At 32.3% G+C, this 27,770-nt stretch overlaps 2 protein-coding genes and 1 non-coding gene across 6 annotated transcripts in view; 1 reads left to right on the top strand and 2 right to left on the bottom strand.

Moving 5' to 3' along the window:
* LOC143912339 (uncharacterized) overlaps positions 1 to 27,770 on the top strand; it is a 976,232-nt gene that overhangs the window by 9,057 nt on the left and 939,405 nt on the right. The window lies entirely within an intron of this gene.
* Positions 1 to 27,770, bottom strand: part of LOC143912007 (uncharacterized) — a 92,686-nt gene that overhangs the window by 38,028 nt on the left and 26,888 nt on the right. For 2 of the 4 annotated variants that reach the window (XM_077431118.1, XM_077431142.1), the window contains one exon: positions 6,433 to 6,552. The exons of 1 other annotated variant lie outside the window; for it this stretch is intronic. In XM_077431118.1, the coding sequence (XP_077287244.1) occupies positions 6,433 to 6,552 (120 nt within the window). Of the gene's footprint in view, positions 1 to 6,432; positions 6,553 to 20,329; positions 21,312 to 27,770 lie in introns of those variants that run through there. One more of the 4 variants, XM_077431131.1, reaches the window with a different exon arrangement.
* TRNAK-UUU (transfer RNA lysine (anticodon UUU)) lies at positions 21,600 to 21,672 on the bottom strand. Its single transcript has one exon. It is a non-coding gene; the product is annotated as a tRNA-Lys (tRNA).

The following is a 27,770-nucleotide window of genomic DNA, read 5'->3' as shown; positions in this document are numbered from 1 at the left end:
CTGCTCGTACATACCTGAGCTGAAAATTTTTGAAATTTTTTTGTTTGTGGACACCAAAGTGACATATAAATGTAGGGCAGAGATTATTAATCTAGAGGTATTCTAACTTTCAGAAAATTCGCTTGAATGTTAAATTAATTGAATATGATTTTCCGATTGACGTTAACAACAAAAAAAACACCTTCCATCATTCCCAAATAATCTCTGCGGTCCGGCCTTTGAAATTCACTGTACTAGGCACATAGAAAGGTTGTGCACCGTATTCCCAGCTTGTATTATAATTTCTTTATGATCAAAAAAGTAAAAGCAATGATGAAGTCATCATGTGGCGAGATTGCGCAATGATAATGGCCAAGCTGCTAACGAATTGTAATTTGAAATACGCAACTGTGGTCTGTTGGGAAAATTTTACATTGCGGAAAGTATTAATCGCATCGATTGAACTAATCGGAGGGAGAATAGTGAATGCGTAACCGCTTCGAATGCATAAGTTTCACCTTAGCTGCTCACATTTTCCACACAGATGATATCATAAAATGGGAAATTATAAATAATTACATCGACAGATCGTACTATAGGTACATACATTCAAATTCGATCACTTTCGTTGAAACAGATCTGGAACTATCATGGTTAATAACACTAAGCAGCATACTTGTCCTCTTTTAGGATCGGACAAAAAAAAAATTTATCTGGAGAAATCCCCTTAACCCAATCTAAATCAAGGTAATTCTAATTACCTATATCAGCAAAGATTTATTAAGAAAAATAAGTGACAAAAGCAAAACCATGATAGAGTAGAAATTGTCAATCGTATCGATTCCCACATAATTAAGTCTTGGTTTCAAAGTCACAATAATTGTGGATTCTATATATTTTCAGTGGAGTCGCAGCTCGGGAGGTTTTGCAAATAAACACGTAACTGGAAATCGAGGACGGATTGAGAGGTGAATTAATTGGACAGTTGTTTAAAGCAAAGTTTACTGTCACATTAACTACCAATAATATTATGATGGATGGAATGGTTTGAAAAGCATTTACGAGGCAGGAAAATACAAACAAACGAAAGAAGGTTGATTGTGCACAACTTCATAAGTTATTAGATTCGTGAATTTATTGTTAGTCATGAGTAGAATAATGAGATAATTGTATCATGCCATATTCGGGTTCATACGCTTTTAATAATATGTATTGCTGATTCCGGATTCGAAATATTAGTTAAAGGTACACACAGATATGTATGTACATATACAGTGCATGTTTTTTTTATTGTTTTGCACATGCAAAAAATGCTAGACGTACTCCGGTACGCCAAATCTTTCTTCGCAAACCTCACCCCTGAAGTGTTTTCAGTAATATCAAACCATGAATTGACAGCGATAACGGCGATTCCCATTTTTTAAGAAATGTAGGAGAAAATTGTCAAAAAAATAAAATTTTACGAATTAATAATAACGTGAAGATACTCCTCTCCCCGCTGGAGTCCGCGTACGCGTCCGTGTCGCACTTTAGAGTGTATTCTTGCCATGCGACCATTTTGTAAATTTTTCATTTAGCATAAGACGAATATTTTTGAGAACCCAAATATTGTTCCAATAATAAATACAAGTGTTTTACAATGAAATTTATAAAAACATATGAAAAATAATTCATTTTATTTTATAACATAACATCAATAAAAATTAAATTTGTACGTCATCAAATCCTACACGTTTTGCTTAAGCGAGATTTATCTTGCCGGAAGTATTTACACCTGAACTCTTCCAGATGCGCCAAGGAAAAACCCAACATTAAAACTTATTATATGTATATTAAGTAGGTGCCAGTTACAAATAAACACGCCGATTAATTGTCTTATAAAACCCATTTCCTTTTTCAATATCAATAGTTTGTATACCCACGGAGCCAAGATAGTAAATATTTCTACATATGTATGAAGAGAGCCACCGCAAAGTTCATTGTTATGAATCCGACATGGGCGAGTAGGTGGTAAATCACAACTTGTGAGGTCATGGCTCGTTGTGGCATGAATTCTAGGAATTCCGTATTAAATAGGAATAAAATAAAAAGCCCCGAGGGGATCGACTGTAACAAAACGAACACGCTTTGGGGCGCGATAAGCCGCAACTCTAACTAATTGTCGGCAATTTTGCCAACTTCGCGTGGACAAGTACAATTAAAAAGCGCGCAATACGTAGATTCAGAGCGGAAAAGTCGTCGAGGAAAAAACATTCCAAATGTTACAAAACCAAAGAAAATTGAACAACTTTTTGCTGATTTTCGATTGAGAGATATCGATAAAGATATTTAAAACCGCACGCCGATAAGCCGCATTTTATGAGAACATAAATCGCGAATCAAACCGTAAAATTTATTACAATTTGCATTGAACATATTTTTTATTATTTTACACAACAATTGTAATAAAATGTAGGCGGAATAAGACAACGTAATAAATACTTATTAATTATGCAAATTACTTTAGAGCGTTATTCTGCAATTTTGAAACGAGGACACATTCGGAACATTATTGTAATCAGTAGGTACGCACGTAGGATTTACACAGTATAAAAGCACACTTGCTATATACACGTTAGCAAAACTAGTCAAGGTTTTTGCACAAGGCAAAATGTGCACGTTCACACGCTAAACTTTAGTATTTCATTAAATACAGGTGGTGCTATATGCTTCAAAACAATATAAAATCTCGGCTCGCGGCAAAGCTCTCTTATCTTAATCAGCCAAATAGTGAATTACGCAGTTATACTTCGTATTCTTATGTATTGTATTATTACGAAACTTATAACAGCAAATTTATTGAATTAGCTTCTTAGGAATATTAAAAGATTGAAATCAGAATCCGAAAGCCTATTTCTAGAACTAGAAAAACTCTTTCAATTTCAGTCTAAATTGGTTATAAAGTCAAAAGGGAGGATTTTTTATAATTATCTTTTTTTTCTCTTGTTAGCATGTGTTTAAATTTCTTTTTTTTTAATTAAGACTATTTTAAAATTACGTTATTTTGTAGATTTGTCTTTGATAACTCCTAATTTAATTCTTCATTTATCTCCAAACACACAATTGCATAATGTACATCAGAATCTAAAAGAGTTTCTTCCATCGTGGAATCGTCAATCTAAGAAGGATGCACTTGCTTCATAATAGTTACATCCAGTGGTGTAGTCGGGCCAGGTCGCCACCCTGGCACTTATTGATATGAAAATTGTTTTATGAGTAAAATTAAAAAATACACTTGAGGATAGATAAAATAAGGGAACTCAGCTTAAATAAATAATCATTTCTAAATTAACATGTTAAAATTTCATAGTTTTTTGACATAAATATGGTTTTGGCATTGCTAAAAGCAAAATTTTGCTGTTGACAAACAAACACAGTTTGAAATATCAAAGATGTATGTATGGAAGGAAGTTTTTATAAAATATAAAAATTATCATAATTTCAAGCATTTGAATTTTTATGTAAATATTTGAACTACCAATATTAGGATACATATTTTTAAGTAATGAAAAAAGAGGGGGGGGGGTCATAACAATTAAACACCGCCCTGGTTCTACTTAGTTTTATTTAGCACTACACCACTGGTTTCATCATAGGATATACATTCGACTTTATTCCAACATTTGAAGAAAATTTTGAGTGAAATGTTTATCCTGGGATTCGAGATAAGAATTCTGTGAATTTTCATGAATTTCTGTCCCTAGTCGACCCGGGCAGAAACCTCCGTGAACGCACAAACGTCTTCATCTTCCTTGAGTTAACAATAAGGGAAATACTCTCCACGTAATATTTTGGACTTATTGCCAAGAAAAATGAGACTCGACAAGTAATGGTAGGAAGATTGGAGGGAAAGCGAAAATGAGGACAGTCTCTGGCAAGATGAAAGGAACAAATGAAAGAATTAGCAGGATCCTCATTAAACGCCTCAGTAAAGATGAAAACGAATCACATAAGTAAAAATGAATACACAAAGCTAAAAATATTAAATTAAACGTTTTTCTGATTTGAATTATTGGACGCAACTGGAAATAAAATGCAAAATTATTGTATGTATACACACACAAGCAAAGAACGGGTTTGTCGATGTCGACATTACTATGATCTTACGAACGAAAGCTAGTTTCTCTGTCGTTAATTATACATTAAAAATGAGATGATGTAACTTGTCTTTGAAGACTTCAGTGGGAGTTATTCGCCACGACCCAATTGCTTGTAAAATATACAGAAAAATAGATATACGAAAAGTCCCTCATCGAAAAAATTGATTTGAATCGTATCACGATGGAAATTGCAATATTTACTACAATGAATTATACAGATTTAAATACATAGGCTATCGTTGCGTAAACGCTTTACAAAATAAAAGTATAATGTAACGGAAGTACGAATAATCGACATGAACGTATCGAAAACCGGCAGCGATTCCAGGTTACGGTCTGATTGAAACACATTAAGTACATCTCACATCCGTGTTTGCCGTGTAATTCTAGAGAACACTCGACCACTTGAAACTGTGACAAATTCGATTCGACTATTTTTTATATTCATAATAATACCCCATCTGCATACAAAATCGATCCATTCACACGTACAACAATGTGTGCTGGCATATATAATTTATTGATACATAAACGCGTGCCAAACTATTCAATAACTTGAACAATACAATTGGATCATTAAAAATCTGCTATGATATGCTACTGGCATAGCTCCATTAAATGATACTATATACATATGTATATTACCGTCTGGAAATGTTGGTTTTTTAATTGTATATCGAATGCGAAATGGGAATGAATGCAACCCGTTGAGAAGACAAAATGAGCGATGACATCAATGGGACGAGTAACAATAATCGCAAGGTGCGGCCGTTTGTCACTTTTGTAAACATTAAAATATTCGTCGTGTTGATTTGAAATAATGACTTCAGCGATAAACGAATGTCTTATCTACACTTGTGTAAATTTTGGTGTTTTCACGTCGAAACATTTGTAGCATTATTACGATTGCACAACCCCCCCCCGTCCCCTCCCCCTCTTCTTCGTGTACTTCCAGCCGGTACACATTCTACCAATCGTTTGCAAATATTTGAACAAAGTCGGCTTTTAAAATGCTTGCGTATGTACAAAGCCAACAATGATAGTATTGCGCATTTATTAAATGAAAATACGTGCATAATTAATTAATGGAGATGGCTGCATCGATTGAACTGTTGAACATGTTTGATTTAAGGGCATCTTGGATAAATTTTGACTTTGGCATAAATCTTTCAGATTTTTTACTTGACAGTTCAACCAACAATTTCAGTACCTCAATTATACACATTTACGAGATTGGGCTGGTGGTAAAAAATATATATACTGTTTCTAAAAGTAACATGCGAGTTGACATCAAGAAGCAGAAAGTTGAAGGTAGTATCATCACTGATAAATACATAATATTTTAGAAAGCATATTGATATATGTATGTATCATAGATATCTATGGTATGTATACAAGATATCATCGAGTCACTTCAGTGAAAAAATATTTTTTTCATATGTAATATGTATAATAGTTATTTAAAATGTTAAAGCCAATGTTAGCTACTTTTTCACAAGGTTTTTTTAGTTTTATTCACACTCGGCATTTATTGTACCACATAATTTAAGAGGAAAATAAACCAAAAAAGTGAAATTCGGTTGAATTAGCCAGGGTTGTAGAGTGGAAATTTTTTGAAAATTTAATTTAATTTATCTCCGAGTGAGGTGATGTACATAAATCATTGACCTTTTAAGACATTTTTTAACCCTGGTAGCTATACAAATTAGAAAAGTCCGTGCAAACTTTTCCGCAGCAAAAAACACAACTGATCTAACTCAATCATCCATTTCTTAGTTGATCGAAAGGAATTTGTTACCTGTTAAAAAAATAAAATGTCCTGTAAAAGTACTAGATTTAACATAAAAAAAACTTGAGAGGCCGCGCCATCATGAATTACATTCAGGTCCTATTACTGCACTTTCTACTAAAAATGGAATTACATCAATAATCTATAGGACATCATGCACAATACATAAACTACATACACTTCTACACCAGCGAAGAGCAACGATGACCGGATCTTGAAAATCATTAAGGCGCGTTTCTAATTCCCAGCGACACTATGTCCTGTACATATTAGACTGTGACCATTTTTTCATTATTATTCGGTCATCGTGATCACCACTAGTCTATACACATATAAGCAGGCAAGCATGCACACATTAAATGGAACGTTTTCAAATATAAAAAGTTACATATAATTACAAGTTACAAGATAATTAAGTAGGCACGGCACATACAGATAAACGAACACACACACGCACACAAAATATATTATGCGAGTGTTTTTGACTAAAACGTTCCAGCGTGGAGGGCACATGTCATTGCCTACCTGTGGTGGGTGAGGGTGTGATCTTGCGGGGGCGGCAGCTGCGGCGTGGGGGCCCTCGACTGCGGAGCGCTGGGGGCGGAGGCTCCGGAGCCCCCGAGTGCCAGCACCAGGCCGCTCAAGCTGCGGGATTACACACACTCAGCTTCATCATTCAGGTTCTACGGGATGTGCCATACATACTGTCCCACATACGACGCTCGTTCAAACACTTGGGAATTAGACTAACTACTATTGTTCTACATTGTGATTACGCGTGCTCTCGAAGATGAAATCGATCATTTACGTGACGAGAAAAAAAGAGCAGTTCTTCGATAAGTATTATGTATGTTCGTGCAATTATTCTAATGAGTCGACCTTCGGAAAGTGGTCAATTAAGCAAACATAGAAATAGTACATTATTAAACATAGAATTTTGGATTTTCATCGATAAACTTAAATAAAAAACGTTAAATAAAAAAAACGTTAACTAAAAAAAAAAAGATTTTAAACAATGTCCTGCGCCTACAACCAATCGATTTATCTCGAGAAAAATTTCAAAAAAGTAAATTTTCTTTATCTCTTTTTTGAGAATAGTTTCAATTATTTTCCTATTTAAAAAAATTAACACTCAATATTCACCTATTGACGTTTATTTGGGTAGTTAATGATTAGTTTAGACATAAACGAGAATTAAAAGTCGCCGTTTCGCTCTTTAGTCGTGTTTATTTGTATGAGAGAAGTGTTATTTTCAGAAAATAGGAGTCGTTAAGATCTTCCTTGGGTATATAATGGGGACTTTAAAGAGAAACGGCAACTTTGAACTCTTGTTTATTAGTCGAAAATTATCATAAACGACCCAATTAAAATTCGATAGGTGAATATTGAGCATTTATTTATTTTTTAAACAATATGAAAAATCGAAACTATTCTCAAAAAAGAGATATATGAAAAAAACCTACTGTAAATTGATTGGTTGGAGGCACAAGAGATGGTTAAAAATAAATGATTTTTTTTATTTAATGTTCCCTTGATACGATGAAAATATTCCAATAGGTACAATCAATGAAAATGTTAAAATTCGCCTTTTTCACTCACCATATACATGCATACATAGTTTTAAAGGATCAGAATTTTGAAAAAAATATATGCATGTATGTGCTGTTTCTAGTTAAAGTAACAATTTCGTTACAGATATACATATGTATTATCTGTAACGAAGTTGTCGACTAAAAGTTGCATGTTTTGTTTCTATGAATATCGACTAATATTGAACAAAGGCACAAACACAAACATACAAATCTAAACGCGTGAGTGAACTATAATTGTAAGAGGCGGATGGATCCTCACGCAATGGAGGGTCGACCGAATGTGCACAAAGGGATATACAGTGAGCGACAAAAAAAAGATGATTTTGAGATTTCTATGAAATTTGATTTTACTCTTATATGTAGCGATATTCTCAGTACAAAAGTTTATTAAACGATGATAAGGATGATAAGGATATTAAAACAGGACAAACTATGTATTTTTACTACGTGTTTATTGAAATATTGAAATTATTTGCGAAATGTATAAAAATGGGGAAAACGTGTTGGCTGCATTTTGGCTACATGCTAACTATGGACTAAATATTTCAACTTTATTCATCTGTCATCTTACTGTTAATCACGTATCCAATAAAAAAGTACATAAAATATCACGTGCATAAATAAAAAAATCTATGCATAAAGTTAACCCCTGATTTTGTTTGTGACCTTAAATAACTGATAAATTAAAAAAAAAAAAAGAGAAATATAAGAAAAAAAGTCCTTACTGAAAATCATCAACATTGAAAATCATACAAGTAATTGAAAAAATTATCTTAATAGTTTTTTGGGAAAAATCCAAAAAGTGTGTTCTCGTGTTTATAAAATCAGAATTGAAAGTATTTAACAAAATTTTATCACCTAAATGACGGTGGAATTTGTTGTGAGTGATTAATATGTATGATATGTTTGCATAATTGTGACACAACTGTGTATTTCAGCTGGCCACATTTTACATTATATTAATAAACTTTCAGAATCGAGTAGAGTCTGAATGATGACACACATGGGTTAAACTAAATACGAAAAGTGATAAAATTAAATAAATACACATACATACATAGATACATATATTACAATTGAGAATATTTGCCTATTTTTACTAACTTTCCCGGTTATTAGCTTGAGTGTATGTAATAGTTTATCCGGTGTCATTTACGTCAGCGTAAAGAATACGTTTTTAAAATTACGGGGCACGTTAACGTTTAATAAGTCAAATGTGGCACGTTTTTGCAACATCAGGTGTCGGCACAAAGCACTGGCGACCAGGTAAATCAATCTATCGGCTCTCGTACGCGTGCAATTATCTCTGAACGTAACGATTTCTCGTTGCGCAACGCATTTGGCGAACGGCAACACAACAAAAAAAACTCACTCTTCTAACGCGCGAATACTGTTCGGTACATTTGAAAGTCCTTAACCCACTTCCGAACACTTTTGCAAATCACTTCGCTGCCAATTACAGACAAACAAACAGCTTGTCCTCGCGAAATCTTTGGAGACTTGATGGCGACGTTTTAGGTAAAAATTCAAAGCGATTAACCGTTCGCAATTAACTAGTGTAGTGTCCGTTGATATTTTAACGGGTGGTTTTGGAAACGAATCGATAAAAAAACCACAGCCTATTACTAAAGGGATAATATTTACGGCACGGCTGAAAAAATAAATTACACGACAAATGTCAAAATGAGGTTTAATGTCAAATTAACATCTCTAAAATAGCTTGCACGACAGAATCGGCGTTCACCCGGAAAATCAAACGTGAAACGGGTTGCCAGTAACACAAATAAAATTTGAAGTTACAGTGAAATCATAGCCAGTGACATTTCCATTGGGTAATCGTAATATCTTAGCAGTCAACACTTATTTGTTTAAGGGTTAGGTTAGGTTAAGTTAGGGTTGGCCTGAATAGTCATTTAAGATTAGGTTATTAGGGTCGGTATTTATTTTTGTTAAATTTTATTTTTGTAACTGGCAACCTATTTTGACGTTTGATTTGCCGGGCGAAAATCGAATCTGTTGTGCGATCTATTTTAGAGAGGGGCATTCATTTTATTTGCCGGGCCGATAAATGGTACCCATTACTAAACTACTGCTCATAACTTAATGTGTTTTTTATTAAACACCCCCTCACTCCACCATCTGTGTTGCACCCTTATTTCATTCAAATAAGCATGAATACATGTGTATATGCCTTCGTGTATGTCTTTTTGTTAGAGTTCTCAGCGAGATCTCACGCATTCTTAAAAACTTCTGATAATTGTAATTTTTTTTTTAGTCTTTATACTTGTCCAAGCAAAAAACAAATGTATGTATGTACACACAAGGAGAAAATAATTTGGAAAAATATTATTTTCGAAGTCAAATGAACATATGTTTTTGTGCAAACATGAAAATAAACGGTGATCGATTCGCTATAAAATTTATGAATCAAAAATTGCAAAACTGAACAAATAAAAATATTATGATTTTAGTGGTAGAAATTGAACTTACCGAGAAGAATATGTGTACAAGTAATTTACGCACGTGTGTACATATCATGTGTACAATTATATATAGTGTTAAAAAATTGCTAAATCAATAAGTCTAGACGGCAACAAATGACTACGAAATAATCGTAAGGGTGACAGACAACAAAAGCTTATAATGTATCTATAAATTATGAAAAACAAACCACAAAGTTTTTGACAAGCGAAAAATATTTTATAGCCGCTTTAAAGGAATCGTAGACCTCAAGTGAAATTGAACTTTCAAACTGTATGTAGGACGCTCAATATTACTCGAGGTCGGTTGACTTTGAATAATGAATGTGTTTTGCGTTCGATAGAATCGCCTATCGACAATAAACTATATAAGTACATACATAAGAACCGATTCCGAGAAAAGCATGATGGTTTCGTAGACTTTTAAGCTAGCAGAAATCGTAAATATTGAATAGCTAGTGGAATATTAACTCTGCAGATGTGCCAAATTATGCGATAAGCACCCAGTGTCGACACGCAAGAAAACCAAAAAGAAACTATTATACGTACATACGTATTAAGAAGAGAAAACAAGGCGAATCAAGAGCGAGTGAAATAATCGAGTGAGAGTTTTTTAATTGCATAATAGATAGTTCCGCACAAATATTGAATATTGCACAGTACACAATATGAAGTGAATGGATTGCGATTATATATATTCTAAATAAACAAAGCGCCATCTAATAAAACTAAAACAGTTGGTACAATTTACAAAAGTACACCCAAAAATTATACTTAGTTATAGAAATAAACAACAGTATGTTGATTTCTTGAATTACTTTAGTTCCATTAGACAGAATTAAGTCACATTAAGTAAAATACAAAACATGTAATCCTAAATTTCGATAGAGGAAATTCTCTAGAGCCCGGAAGAACATACGACTGTGCGATGACCCCGAAGTTTAAAAATAATATTGATCTATTCTCAGTTTTAGCTATATCTCATAAACACTAAATATATGTAATATGAGCACGTGAGATTAATTTTCTAGTGATCTAGATTTTCATCGCAAACCTCCAGGAAAAACTTAGTTAGGTCTTTTAATGAAATCGACTAAGATGAACTTGTTAATTTAAACAGTCTACTTACTTACTAAGAAATAAATTAATTTTCCTGTTTGCATTGTGATTCTTTGAATTAAAAATGTTTCCAATTGCACAATGAAACCGCCGACATGACTCACAATGTCCACACGAAGAGCATGGGAAAACCTAAGCGGAAAAATCGCGTGCTAATTTGAACGCATCGTATAATTAAACGCGTTTGTGCAAAGTAAAGTACATATGTGAGTTAAAATTGAAATTTGGCCGGAACAAACCGAAATGTACGGAGTTTGCGGTTACTTACATACATTATCACTTTTGAAAGCAAAAAAAAATCTGCGTTTCTGTACATAATGGACTCCAAAATGGCAATTAGTCATGCTTACACACTTGCTGGCGGATATCCGCAGAAATCGGACGAATAACAAAATCATTTTAGCGTACGTACGCGCTCTCCGAATAATAACATTTGGATTTTACGCAACTACGTACATACAGACATAGTATGTACCTACGACCAAACGTTGATTTGTTTTTGCTTGCACACACTCGTTTGCGAATCTGAAAAATATAGAGGTCAGAAGGCACAAATTGATTGTGTTTTCCGTGTATCCAATTCAAACGGTCATATTCTGAAGCATCAACAAATGAAATTAATAATCGTTGGAATTCCGAGTCACTGAACTTCAACTTATACATTCGAAGAAAATTAAAAACATTTTTTTCTTAACAGAATAATTTTATTTAAATATAAATCAATTTATATTTACTTCTAAAATTTATATTTTATTTAATAATAAATTTATGTATTTGTTTATTAAAATTATTATTGTAAAAATAAACAAAAATTAAAAAATAAAAATGTACATATTTTATTTAATTTGATGAAAAAATTAAATATATTTTTGCGCACAGGTTTTGGAACACTGTGTTATTGTGAATTTTGCCTCGTGTACGTCGTTTGAGTAAGGGGGCGCTACAGTTGGAGACGTAATGCGCGCGTTTTCTTTTTCATGGTGATTAGGTCGTTTTAAAATCACAAATTCCGACTTTAAAATCAAAAAATCCTACATGTCAACAGAGTTTACATCACCGGTGTAGGGGTAGAGGTTGTGATCGAGTATATTATAAAGACTATAGAAATTGTACAAGCACAAATTATTTAAGATTCAAACAGAATAACACTACTATTTAACTTGAATACCGAAAATAAAAAAGGACCCAAGTTCCATTTTTTAGATTTCGAGATACATACTTACATCGGTTTTTGTCAATACTAACTTGCATATAATATACACCCTTAAAAATGATTTTGGGGGCTTAGACCATATTTTAAAACATTGTCGCTGGCATCTAAAACGTATTTCTGGCATGAAACCGATTTTGCAGTTTTTGGCACTTGGGTACTTTTTTTATTTTCGGTATTTATTTGTACTAAATTAAAAAAAAATGTTAAAAATCAAGAATGCAGGTTTATGGAAAGTTGAAATTTTGAACAAAAAATTTTCTGAAAATCCTTTGAAATACACAATGATATCATTGTAAAAGTAAATATAATTATTGCATGCATAGTAGTTTTGGTAAAATTAGAGAAATTGAATCATATTATCATATTAAATCATAGCCAGCAGTTTGGCTTAATGGTAGCGTATATATTTAGCACCACTGAGAACAATGGTTCGAGTCGTCAAACTGCTGGCTAGATTTGGGGGTTTGTGACTTCAAATCGATCGTTTCTCTATCAGAGTTTGTCAATTTTATCTGATCATTGTTGAAACGGTTCCTGAAAATTGGTAATAGATCATTTCCTGTTGTCACAAATCTGTGTGTTTAATTTGTAGAAATTATGCACAGTAATCTGAAATCTATAGACATGTCTATAATATCGTGTTTATAATGTTTATAAAAATCCATAGATGTCTCTATGATTATTATTTCTGTACTTCATTAATTATTATATTATATGTATTCTGATTGTATTCTATGTATTGTTGTATTCTGGCCGTTATCGTATACTCGTCGCATTGGAGCGATCTGTAATGACGAGTGTACATTGATTGTAATAAATAAAATAAAATAAATAAATATTGTCAATAAACTTTTGATAAGATTGTGAAGTGATTGAGGCATTCAAATGCAGATTAGGAATTTGCAAGTAGATGCTGTCGAAGTCTTCCCTAACCTCGTCAAAGGATCAAGTCGACGTGATGCAGACGAGCCGTGTCTGATTAATGACAAACATGAAAACAAAGAGAATACAAGAAGTGGGCGTTGGATGGACTGATAGACGATGGATGGTTTTTTAGAGCGACGTAGCGATGATGTTTAGCAAACGGCACCTGGTCCAACGAGGAGAGGAATCGCCAAATATAGCCGTGACATCATTCGCCCTGGGGCGATGAAACGCGTCGGGGAACGCTACAAGAACACTGACATGCAAAAAACTCACGTGCATGCTGCTCTCTCAAGCGAATCAAATGAGTATTAGAATATTAAAAGACATCAGCTCAACTCTAAATCTGACCAAAAATTATATACATATATAAAAGAAGTCATAGCAAAAAAGCAATTAGGCAAAATAAACCATAGTCCAATTTTAAAATCGCCAGATTTCCGAGAAAATTTTCGCAAATATACAATATCAACGACCGACATGACCTACATCACATGCATAGTAAATCATGTTAAACATATATTATCTTAAGATACCTAATTTTTGAGCGCAATATCGTATACTTAGTACGACTAATAAAACAAATTTTTCCTACATAAAATCAAATTATTTAATGTTTAAAATAATTCATGCATCAGGGCTTCTCATTATAATCGTGAAGTTTCAATCAGTTTTAATTTTAATAACTTCCAACATATGTATGTATCTACATGTTAGATTAATTGTCACCTGTCCATACAAAGTAGTTTGGCAGTGATTAAAAAAAAGCTTTTAAATATGTATGTTTTCATTTTATTAATTATTAGTGGATATATTCATTTACATATATGTATGTACAAACATATGTACAAAGTATACCGCAGTGGCATTACAGGCTGATGCAATGCGCCACTGCGGTATAATTTTTATAAATAAATAATTAAACTAAATAAGTACAAATGCAAAAGAAAATTCTCAGATGCTATGACATGATATACAATATTTACACAAGTAAAGGCAAAAATATCATAAAATATTAAGTATAATGCATGTATGTATAATGAAATAATAAAGATTTCAATTTTTAAAGGTTTTACATTCGTTTTTTGTTTTTTAAGTCTTCAAGCCTTCTTAGGGTTTGTCATAAAATACAATTTTGAAGAAGTAATGTAATAGAAAACAACCTACTTTCAATGAATGTTCGAAAATCGAGAAAATATATCGTTGGAAAAATTTTCCTAATACAAAAGATCGATTTCACGCTTGTCTAGCATTGAAAATTTTTCCGATTGGTCATGTTCCACTTCATCGGTTGAGCATGACCAAAGTCTCGGTACGCTGCCTAATATTTGTCCAATTAAATGTATAAAATAATCTCCACAAACAAAAACACCGAAAAAATAATAAATATTACAATGATGGAATTGAATGACCGAGAAGAATTTCACGAGGATGCCGCATATGAACGTGTATATTTTCTACCTGCGCCTTGAATACGAAATCATGAAGGGTTTTGTTTTTATTTAGGTACGCGTATCAATTAATCATGCGTACGTATACCTCAATTTCCGAGCAAAGGGCTCACTTTTTTCAACTCATACGAAAATTACAGAGAATGCGAAAATGCAGGTTCAGGTAAAATAATTTGAATGTAACTACGTACATATTCATGAGTCATTCGAATTATCAACTTCCATAAAAGCCTCATTCCTACAGAGTTAAAAGGAAAAAATAATACTACATACGATAAACCATATTTTAGTGATGTGATAAAGTCGCTATCTCAAAAGAACGCAATTACCATCTAACCAGTAAAACGTATTTTATATACATACATAAAAAAAGACAAATCGCAACTATATCAATCGTTGTATGTAGGGCCGATGAGAGGGGGGGGGGAGCTGAGGTAAAGTTCTAGGGCCTATTCTATCATATTTTCTTGTTCAATTGTTTAAAAAAAATAGCATCCAATATATAGGTACTTTTCTAATAGTTCTGATACATTTTTCGCATATTAAAAATATATGTATAAAATCTTTATTTTTAGTTTGTAGTAGGGCCGAAATTATTTTTTCCCAGGGCCTGGGATTTCTATCGGCGGCCATGGTTGTATATGTATGTAAAAAAATCGCATGAATGATTATGTGTCGTCTGAAAAGCGAACAAAAAATATGTTTTGTATTGAAAGATATGGGTAAAATAAGTGAAGCTAAAAGGAGGTTTGTACAAAATGATTCAATGACGAGAATAAACATTTGTAATTAACGTGTTAGTAATGAATGTTTTTGATCTACTTAATGCATTAGATCAAAATTAGCTGTATACATATGTAATTATGGGATGGATGGTGAAAAAATGTGTACAATGGGTACATACATACATATGTACATGTATGCATGCACACACAATCTAAGCAAGGAATAGATTGGTAAAGCAAATTTGCAAAAAATGAAAATAAAAACTAGTTTCAATGAGGTCGAGGGCAGGCCGTATGAAAGGTGCACAATATATATTCAAATCGAGAAAATTGCCATTATTACAGCCTTGATAATATTTGGTGTACAAAAAAGTTAAATTACACGGTCGTGCAATATGACAAACTCGTATGATCGTGACCTGTATCAATGAACGGAGAAATTCTGATAAAAACGTTTATTAATTACAAATAAAAAAAAACTTTGATTTAAAAACGTCTGAATTGAAATTTGCTCGCCAAAAAGCTGTTTCTCTTGGCAAAATGTTCATATGACATTATTCACATACGGAAATTCACGAAAATGGACTATTTTCGGAAGTCGGGTTAATCGCATCTAACTAATTTTGCACTATATTGACGTGGCATTTTATATTATGTCATTTATTATGCTTTATAAAACGCTGATAATATTTTATATGAAAATGAAGGTCAATTGGTGCAAAGTCATTAGCGCATTTGATAAGGTTCTTTAAAGGTTTGTCGACAAGATGTCGGATATGTGCTGAAGCGTGACTCTGGGCTAATGGCCAAATAAGTAAAGTTTCAAAGTCCACAATTTAGACCGAATGAACTAAAAATACGGAGAAGAAAGCTGAGATACCAAACTTTGTAGAATTCATTAAAAGTAAATTCTTAGATAAATTTAAACAACGTAGCAGGTCATCGACACACATTGCATCTAATCTGCCGTATAAATGATTTGTCTTTCAGTACTAATGTTAGATCCATAAACGAATCAAAGTTCAACCCCAGGAAACCGCAATTCATGTCGCATGAATATTTTACGTTTGTCAATAGTTCAAAAGACCATTATCGAACATGTACTTGTTTTGTCGTCATGAAGGGGTTTTACGTACATACAGACCCATGACACTAGCGTAATTTGCGAAACTTGTGACAAATTTGACAAACATGTGGGAAACACGTATTTATTTTAACCAAAAAAAACCGAAAATTTTGAAACTGGGGATGAAAGAAACAAAGAATCAGTTCACGGCCAGTTTTCGCCCTGTTAACACGCTGCGTAAATTAACAATTATTGACTTAAAAATAGATTTGTTTTAATTCTTTTTAAATATAAGTTGTAAATTAATATTATTGTGTATAATTTATTGTGTTTTTACGTTCGCTTTAATATATTTTTTGATTTTTTAATCAAACTTTTTTTTCAAAAAAACCATTTCAGAAGATGTGAAAGTGGCCATTGCAACGCTTATTAGTGAAAAGTCATATTACAGACAAATTGCAAAAAAATTTCATGTTTCTCACCCTACGGTAGCCCATATTGCGCAATTGGTGCAATCGGGAGTTTCTCCAACTGCTACATTATACGACAAATGTGGGAGAAAACGAAAAACCACACCGCGAACGGATCGAAAAATCATCACCATAGCTTTGGAGAACCGTAAGGTGCCTAATAAAGGCATTCAAGCTATTCTGAACCAAGAGGGTATCGATATTTCCACAAGGACGATGCAACGTAGATTTCGTGAAGTTAACGTCAAGAGCCGAACTCCCATAAAAAAGCCAAAACTGACACCAACGATGAAAAAAAAGCTCAGGAACATCAACAATGGACTGTTGATGATTGGAAAAAGGTATTGTTTAAATATTAATATTAAACTAAAAAATAATTGATAACCTACTATGTACTAATTTTTCATTCATTTTAGGTTTGTTTCTCTGACGAAACAATTCTAAGGATAGTGACAGATGTTGTCCAATACATCAGAAGACGACCTTCCGAGAAGTTGAGCGACGAATGCACCATTCAAACAACTAAATATAATGCATCTGTATGGTGTGGTCCGTTATTAGCGGAAAAGGGGCTGGGCCCGTACATTGGGGCAGGATCAATACAAAAAAAAATTATTGAACGTCTTTTTGCCTTATTTTGAATCAGAGGGGATGGATGCACATAATTAAATTTTTATGCAAGATGTCACACGGCCAAAACAATTAACAACTACCTGACCACAAAAAATATTCGAATTTTGTTATGGCCTGGTAATTCACCGGAAAACGTAGTATTAGGGCTGTTATAAAAAGTATTTTTTATAACAGCCCTAATACTACGTTAGATAATTAAAAAAAATAATAATAGATACTTGGAAAAATAATTCAAAAATCAAAAAAAAACAATACAGTCATGCATAGAGATCAATTCGGGCTGTTATAACAAATAGGGGAGGGACAACTAAATATTAAATTAATTACAGTTTTTTTTTTGTAAATATTATTGATGAATATATTATGCTTGTATAATAAAAAGTTTTGTTTCATTTCCTGTTCTAAAATTTAGCAAAATCGACAAAAAACGAGTTTTACGCTAGTGGTAAGAACTTCCTGTCATGGGTATGTATATGTATTACACACCATTACAGTTTCCATGAAATACAAGCGTACGTGCATAGTTGTAGTAACGGTGTGTGTATGCTATATGAGATCAATTAAAAATTTTGCGCATACACTAATATAAAAAATTCGGATGTGACCAACCTATGATTTAAGAGGTCATAAAACAAAATTCGATATTGAACCGTACGTTCACACATACCAGCAGCATTATGAAATACTAATAGCTATGACAGCATTTTCGATACAAATTGAGCGCAAATTTATTGAAACTTGCAAAAGACAAAAATTCTACTTCTGGTTGTCAGATTTTGTTCAATTATTGATATTTATAATACAATAAATATCAAGAAGATTAAAATAATTTAAAAGGTCAAAATAAAATAATGAAATATTGTTTTAAAAAAAATACTACTTCCGGTTTACGAATTCTAACCAAAACCTTATCAGTTCTAAGTTTGTACATAAAGAATAAAATTGACCTTTGAATCGAAATTTCATTTATGAATTCCCCATTTAGGAATATTTGTATGGGTGAAAATATTAACAATAAGAAATGAGCGCGAATCCGTGGATGGACGGAAAATTCGAATATTTCACTTCGTGCCAAGAATTTCAAAGAAAATCTTAATTTATTTTTGGGATTCACGAGTATAATCCCCTGTACGTATAGGCGAGATATCAAGGTGTTTTCAACAAGGAGTTTGCTGAAATGACATTTATTAAGGTCATCAGGTAAATGAGCGTCAACAATGACTGTACTCGAATATATGTATGTATGTGCGAATTACAGGGGGTAAAAAGGTTTAAAACTAAGTGAGGAGAACATAAGTGGAATTCATTTGTGTGAAAAAAATCAATGTCAATGAAATGTTGTATGTGGCGAAGCATTAGTGGTATGGATCCGGGAGAGGCTAACCCAGATAGTGACCACACGACTTCGCCATGGATCTCTACGCATTCTATTTTTACCTCATATTCCTTTTTTGGTTTGGGAATTCAATTCGCGATAATGGATTTTCAGATACATAAACACATCCTGAAATAAGCATACCGATTTCGCATGTGTACTCAGCATCAGCAACACGAAAATCCTGGCAAATTTCATACGTAAATGTTTAACATTCGGTTAAATTTTCTTCAAGACAAATAAATAAATTTAGCGGATTAGAAAATATGGCTCTAGTAGCAATACGACGAAAAATAATAAAAGAATGTGAATATGTCAACATATGTACATTGCAGATTTATCGGAACTGCGTACATATGTATACGACAGCAAGATTAGTATAAAAGACGTGTGATGTCAGCCGACAAATTTAGATGATATTGAATGCTTTTTTCAGCATACGAAATGATTAAAAACATTTTTTTCTTAATATATAATGTATATATTTACGAATTGGATTTGATAAAATACTAAATAGTTTCATGTAAGATTAGGTTGCGACAAATTTTATAATTAGATTAAATTTATAATACCATTGTATGAATGTAGAGATAAGAGTTTTCGTTGTGGGTGATAATAAATAAGTAAACGATGCTATACCATTGAAAAATATCACCAAAATTTTAACGTTGTGGATACGTACAAAGAAAGCTGTACAAATAGCAATGTCGATAGAACCATAATCGATAAATAAAAACGGGGGTAGTCATCATTGAAATTGACCATAATTACATATATTGCTTTAACGCATTACAAGAAAAATAGTCTAATGAACAGTGTTCTACTTCGCATAAATAATGGTTTTCCGCGAATAATTATTGAAAAGTGGCACAAGGCACCCCCGCCCAAACGAACGATTTTGTTCGCTTTGTGCTACATTTAGGGTTATTATAAAGTATTTTTACGTCTAATGTTGAGTTTTCCCAAAATTTGGCAGGGCACACCACGCCCGCAAATTAGCGGCAATATTTCTCTGCACCCGCATTATGTCGAACGAGGGTAAATTTTAAAGCAACTTACAGTTAAATATTTTGAGTACGTAAAATCGCGATTCGTTACTTGTTTTATGCGAGGTATGCGTGAGTTTGTAGTGGAGGTGGAAGAAAAAAAATTGAGAAACAGGTACAAATTGCTGCGTTCGAGCGCGGTGGGATCCATCATTAGAAAGTTACATTCTCGTCAGAAAATGACGTCAGCCAAATGTGGCGAGATGGCCGAAAGATCACCAAGCAAATAAATAACCACGACCGACCTAACCAATCAAGGATGTGGATAGTAATTTTCGAAAGGGGCAAGAAGATCTCTTTTGTTTTTGTTTTTATTTTCAATGGACCGGACCGGTTTTTGGATGCACCGACGCCACTTCTGACATCATCGGTGCAGGCATATCGCTAACAAACAATAAATATCTACAAACGTAAAACAACATCTTAATCGATGTGTAATAAAAAGCGAACAAACTTAATAAAAAAAAGACAAATCGATAAGAAAAGATCGAAAGTATGAGAATTAAAAGCAAGACACTTAAATTTTAGTTAATAAAATAACAAAATTAACTACATAGGGCTACATCTCGTTACAAATATGAGCCCTACACGTTGTATAGAATTCAAAATTCACATACATCATACATTCATTATCAAGTAAAATAAAAAAATATTCAGTCAGTCGCTCAACTTTTTTACGACCAAAAACCCACGACTCTGCCCTGCTCTGCACAACAGCCCTGTGTAAAATATGTATTAGTAAAATATAATGTGCAGAACATGTGGCATTCATTTTAAACGTGATATCTTTCTTCAGATATCAAGATAAAAATTTATTATTGTAATCGATTTAAGATGTTTAAGAATACGTTAATGAAATATGTATAAAAAATTAAAAATGAATAGTTTGCGTCATGATGTTTTATTTTAACAATTATCTACCTGTGTTTTTACAGCTTACCCCAGTATGAAACTGTGCCCAGACAAGAATACATTATATCAAAGAAATAATAAAAATTATCGCAAAACTTCATTTATTGTACAGTAAAAATTATATATTTTATTTTAAATTTAAAAGGTGCCTGGAAGACCGAACAGGCGAATCTATGCATCCTCCAGGTCTTTGAATTATCATATTGTATTATAATATGGCTGTACATATATAATACATAATTCAAATGTTATATTTCAAGAGACATCTAACGATTTAGCGCATTAGCTCGGTAGCAGCGACATCTATTGAATATCACTAAAGAATTTATACGGACAATTTTTTCAACCATGCTGCTACCGATAGTTTAATAATTCAGCCGCTAGGTGGCACGAAAATCCTAAAAACGTAAAACAAACAAGTCAACGAACACAAAAAAAAAATATTTTATTATAAATAATATAAATAAAACTAAAATCATTTAAAATATGTTAAAAAAAATGACCATAGTTAATATAAAAAAATTACGACGTAATCCAACTCGTTGAAAAAATAGTATGTTTTTAATTTAAGTATAAAAATTAAACAAAAATCTAATTAATGTTTTATTTTGAGGTTATTTAATATGCCAAAAAAATTAAACGTATTTAAAAATATGTATTAAAATTAAAAAACGCAAAAAAAAGAACGCCCGAACAGGGACTTGAACCCTGGACCCTTGGATTAAAAGTCCAATGCTCTACCGACTGAGCTATCCGGGCCGGTGAGAAACGGGCTCAAATTGACCAACACGTATTGCGAAACGCAATGACGAAATTTTTCTGGGTAAAAATTAATACCGGGAAATATCAGACTAATCACAATTTTATTTTTATATGTATGTATCATTTGAATAATGACATAATTGTGTTTAATAAAAATTTAATTTAAATTATTGTCAAATATCTATAATAAACAAGGCTGTATGATAGATTTTAGTCATAAATCGTCGACTATTTTTTTTATACATCAATATTTAAACGCAATATTGCCCGATGTACCTACATGACGTATTCAACTCAATGATTGTTTTATACATACAATATTTAATGATAGTAAATAATAAATAATGTCGCGGCTGTTGCCTCCAGACTATTACACAATTCGATATGTTTACTTTCAAATCGAAATTATATATAGTAAGTAATAATGGTGTTCGGAATTACAATCTTAACATAATTAAATTTTTCATTGAAGGTGCATGAACCTCGCTGTTAAGAATATCTGGTTTACATAATAAAGTCGATCAATATACAGCGATCTCGTTTCGTGAGAATGTTGGTCAAATCTACAACGATTACGATCCAATTTTTCCATCCATGTGTATGTTAAAAAGAAAAACAAATAACTTCAATGCATCGGGACAACAAGAGACGACAAGGACACTTGATCAGAAAATAGACTGCTGGCGCCTCAAAAAAAAAGAAAAAGAAAACAGACTGAAAAACATTCGTATTTTCACTTCAGCTGTCAGTACAGAAAATAACGACAGATCGTCAAGAACAGACGTTTAAAATATCAAAATTAAGAACTCGTATCAGACGCACTTATCACTAGTAACAAATCGAAACCGTTCGATGCGGACATGCATGATCAATTATCTGACGGACTAGATCCTGACGCTCAGCCTCAGACCGCGAAGGTCGACCTCAGGTAATTCGACACGACAGCGCCACGAGATGGTACAAAAGTGACAAAACGAGTATAGGATGGTTGTTTCTAAACGTAGACGAAACTATCTTCCATTCCGCGTAAACGAGCAAATTCGACGATGATTCTACGTGCCACGTAAGCCGACAAACGTAGTAGCTATTTGATCAGCTGGACAAGGGTGCAATTGCGCGAACGTACGTATGCAGCGACCGTAAAATATATATACATATATATGTATAAAATAAGCACAATCCCCGTCCAGTTCGAATCGAGTGAATTCGGAAAAAATAGTGGCGAAGAAAACGCCGATGTCGTGTCGGATCGACCTTTCCGTGCAATGTTGAGGTCGGATTTTAACCCGCACGAAACGTTAAATTTGAAGACAATAAATAGAGGCCGCCCAAAACCCAATCGATGCTTAAATTTCTCTCAAAAATTCGCCAGGTCAATATTCAAACAATCCAACGCTAAGCCAAGATCAATCAGTTTTTTTTTTAGAAAACAAAGATTACTCAATAATATCAAGAAAACGAGTCAAATGATTACCGACCGATAAATAAGATGACAATGAATCATTTTGTAGATAAAACATTGTTAATTTGTAAACGTTCATTTTGATTAAACAATCAATAGTTAGAGCTACAATCGAATACAAATCGTGAGTTTCTTTCCAAAATCTACTCAATTGCGTATACATTCAAAACATATAGAAATTGCCCTAGAAGTTGCCAAAGCAAAACACATTATGTGTACTTTTATAGATTTTAAATTTTGTGCATCTCTATTGTTTCAAATATTAGATTGTTTATCTGAAAAACAATTATTACTAGGATCAAATGGTAATTATAGAATGAGAAAAAAAATGTAATTTTAGAGGCCGAACTGGGCAATCGTTTTATATTTTTCAAGGAATTATTATCTAATATATAATTTCGAAAGAGACTTTGTATGTAAGGTTTGTTGGGAATCGAAAAAAAATCAAAGTTTCTCTGACGACGATTTTTCAATTCAAATAAATTTAATAAAAAAACAAATGAAAGTATTAGAGTGTTTTGCCATGTTTAAGCTGTTTATATTACAAATACCGAGCGAAGCCGGGTAAAAACACTAGTTATTTATAAAATTAAAAATATTTTTTGACCAAGAAGCGAACTCTATATTGATTGAAATTATTGGTACCAAATCAATGGCCAATTAACATTTAATATTTTCTATGAACCGCGAGAACCAAGAATCGGATGCGACCTAACCAAGACTTTATCTATGCAGTTGAGGAATATAAGAAAAATAAAAACAAATTTCGATTAAAGACGTATATTTGGTTACGTAGACGTAACCAAAACCGTGTATCATCTCAAAGTTGGTACAAAAATAAATAATTTTCAGCTCTATACATTTAGTAGTGTGGTAAAAATCGTGTAGTCACAACATTTTTTACTTTTCTAAGAGGAATAATCTGTGGTTGATTTGCTTCTTCACCTTCATTGTCATTCATTATTTATTATTTTTACTATGTTTTTGTAATTTTTCTTTTTGTTTTTCATTATATTACCATGTGGTGCTTGCTCACTGTACTTGGAATATAATATTTTCATTTGTATTTGAATCTTTTTTGTCTCACTGTACTGCTTTCTTTTATATTAACTGTATGTGTGCCAATTTAAATTTAAAAAAATTCCATTTTCGGTTTATCAAAATTTTTATTTTTTTTATTTACATGACCATTGATACAAAATTTATATTGGAATTTTTTCGTGAGGAGCACACATATTTAAAGGGTCGAAAAAAATATTGAAAGAAAAATCGAAGAAGAGTAAACTTCCACTTCTGGTTGACGGATCTTTTTTAAATTCACTAAATTTTATATTTTTATACTTGATATTAAGCTAAAAACTTTAAAAACCTGGATTCGCTAGAGTTAAAGTACTACTTCCGGTTGAGGTACAATAATTAATAAATATTAGTGTATGAATTTTATCATTCCTATTATATGTGAAAAAGTTTCAGTCCTATCTATTGAGCGCTTTATAAGATAATTGAATCCAAAAATTTAAAGAGAAGACACCTACATATAAGGGGAGGTAACATTTCCAGTCTTAAAAATTAATAAATTATAAATAATTAATTAACTTAAATAATAAGTTAACTAAAATTACGTCGTATCGATAAAAATTTTTGTTACCGACACGAAGTTTCAATTCCATATGACGAACGGTATTCAAAAAATCCCCAAAGAGATACATAATAAAACACACACACACACACACACACATTTCGTCTAGATCATGAAAACATGATCAGTGATCGATTCTGAGTTCGAATCAGTAAAAATTTCTAGTTCGAATTTTCGCATGATCACAAAACATCATATATTTTTACTACGTACATAGACAAAGATTATGAGGGAAAAAAAACACACACACACACATAAATACGTGATCAGTGATCGATTCTGAGTTCGAAATTTCAAAAAATTACTCAAAGATCTCGAGTTCGAAATTTCCCATGATCTCAAACTATTGTTACTACGTACAATAGTTTGATTTTACTAAACTATTGTTACTACGTACAATAGTTTAGTAAAAATTTAGTACTATTCACAGCGATTAATTTATTTCAAAATAGGAAAAAACAGACTTGAATGTTCACTATAAAATTATTTAGGTGGTCGATATCTGATGGAGATCAATCAAAATTTGGAATGATATATTTATGGCGCATCGCAATACTTTCTCCGTTGCATACTTTGTAGATAGAAAGCAAATACGGAAATAAAATAATTTAAATTTACAGTGACAGTCGTCAGTTTTTACAGCAGATATCGCTGCTACAATATAATGAAAGAAAGCAGTCGCTTCATAAATTCACAAACGTGTAAAGAAGTTTAATTAATTTATTTATTTCAAAACGAGCGTTTACCATGAACGTGGCCTACATATACCGGAGGAATGTGTATAATGTTGGCGAAATACACAAAAAAAATGCGATCGTTTTCTATGTAATGGTGTAGAATTAAAACTACATTAAAACATCGTTTATTTTAGAAAATTAATAAAGCCATGTCAAACGAGACAGCAAACAAATTAAAGACAATAGAAAAAAAAACTAAGAGAAGTTTAGATTTTCGTGTAACATTCAAATCGATGATACATAAACTTTCGGTATCAGATAGTATTTAGCTCGACTCCGTCATTATGTGGATATACGAACGAACGATTTCAATCATATCGTACAATGCAAAGTCTAACGTGGCGATATGAAAACAAATACTACACATACATATATGTACATACATTCCCACAAAGCCACATCCTCACCACTGGGAGAAAAACAAATATGCTTTTCAGAATATTACACATATCGCGTCCTTGGAGTTCTATAGTGATGTTGCAGAAGAAAAATAACATGATTCGTTAGATTTTTTTTAATAATTTAATTGATAAAATAAAATATCGGACTTGAAAGTTACGCACGAGATGCAATTGTTTTGGATGTTTATTTATATTGTTCCAATAGATTTAACAGTTCTCCAGACTTTTTAGTATGAGAACCACATAGGACTGGTATGTACACTACCGTCCATATGTTTAAGACCAAACCTATAACTCGATTTCTAATGTCCATTAAAATAATTTAGCGTAAAATAGTTCAAAGAAATGGGTATCATTTGTTTCCCTACACCCTTGGATATAATTTGAGCAAAAAAAAACAGGGATTATCCCATTGGTTTGTTGTTTTTTTTATATAAGGGTTCAAAATGGGCTCAAAGACACCGCGTGACGAATCGACACATGTTGCAATTCGACAACTCTACTATACGCAGTTTATGTTACGAACTTTTTTTGTTATTTTATCCTGCTGATATGACATCGAAACAGTTCAAAATAATAAACCCTAAATGAATTTGGTTCAGTTTAATCTGATCAGTTTATTTTTCCTTTGTAAGGTCTCACCTTGAATTTGCCTCAATTATCTGGTCACCTTTTTATTTATCCCATATTAATTGTATTGAGAAAGTTCAACTTAAATTTATTAAATCCTTACGCTACCTTTTTCCTACCTATACCCATTCTACTGTTTCCGACATTTTAAAAATCCTTTCTTTTAACAATCTTTCTGTCAGGCGACGACATTCTGATGCTATATTCTTCTTTAAGCTCATAAATGGTTTCCTTGATTGTTCTGATTTACTGAATAAGGTTAATTTCAGAATCCCAGTTCGATACCCTAGACGCGTTACACTCTTTTCACTTGATCCTTTCAATACTAATTCCCAAAAATATTTTTATCTGCAGCGCGTTTATCGTATGTTTAACGGAGAGCTGAATGAGGTTGATCTGTTTGGTATTTCCCTACATCAATTCAGGTCTAACATCAAGAGAATCTTGACCGATTGATTCATTTTTTCTTCTATTCTATTTTTCCAATATTTCCATTATTTTTATACTTTAGTTTAGTTATGTAATGTGCTATTTAATCATATTATAGCTTTCATTCCTTTCCATTTCATTTGTTTATTTTGTATTTACCTTTTTCATTTGTTTTTTATATTTGTAAATTTCAATTTCTTCTTATATTCTATCTTATAACCTTTTCCAAATATTTTAATACTATAGTTTAATTATGCGATGTACTACATATTTTGTCATGCCTTTATTCTTTACTTTTTAATTTGTTTTCCTTATATTTATCTTTTTCATTTTTGTAAAAATCTATTATTGGACTCGGGTGTTACATATATTATTTATTTACTTTTTGTGTTTTTTATACCTATCTCTGTACATCCTGTCTGTTGATTTTTCAATTAATAAAATAAAATAAAATAAAAAATAAAATCAGTCAGACTTTGAAGTCGTACTAGCGGAAAAATTTATAATACATAAAGAGGACAAAAATTTTTGAAGAAATGTGGGAAAAAATAAAAATCTCACCATGGAAACTCGAGGAGCCATTATTGCTCTTTACAAACAGCAAAAAACCCAACGATATATCGCCGAAAATTTGAATATTTCGAAGACTGCAGTACAACAGACGATAAAAAAATTCCAAAATTCTAACAACATTATGGATTTATCAAAATCAGGACGTCCCAGAATCACAACACAAGCATTGGATCAACAAATGATATTATTGAGCAAGCGAAATAGAAGGATAACGGCACCAGAAA

Source organism: Arctopsyche grandis, chromosome 1, assembly GCF_051622035.1.
Source record: "Arctopsyche grandis isolate Sample6627 chromosome 1, ASM5162203v2, whole genome shotgun sequence".
Lineage (NCBI taxonomy): Eukaryota > Metazoa > Arthropoda > Insecta > Trichoptera > Hydropsychidae > Arctopsyche > Arctopsyche grandis.
Note: the sequence above shows the minus strand (reverse complement) of the source record. Positions and strands in the feature narration are given on the sequence as shown.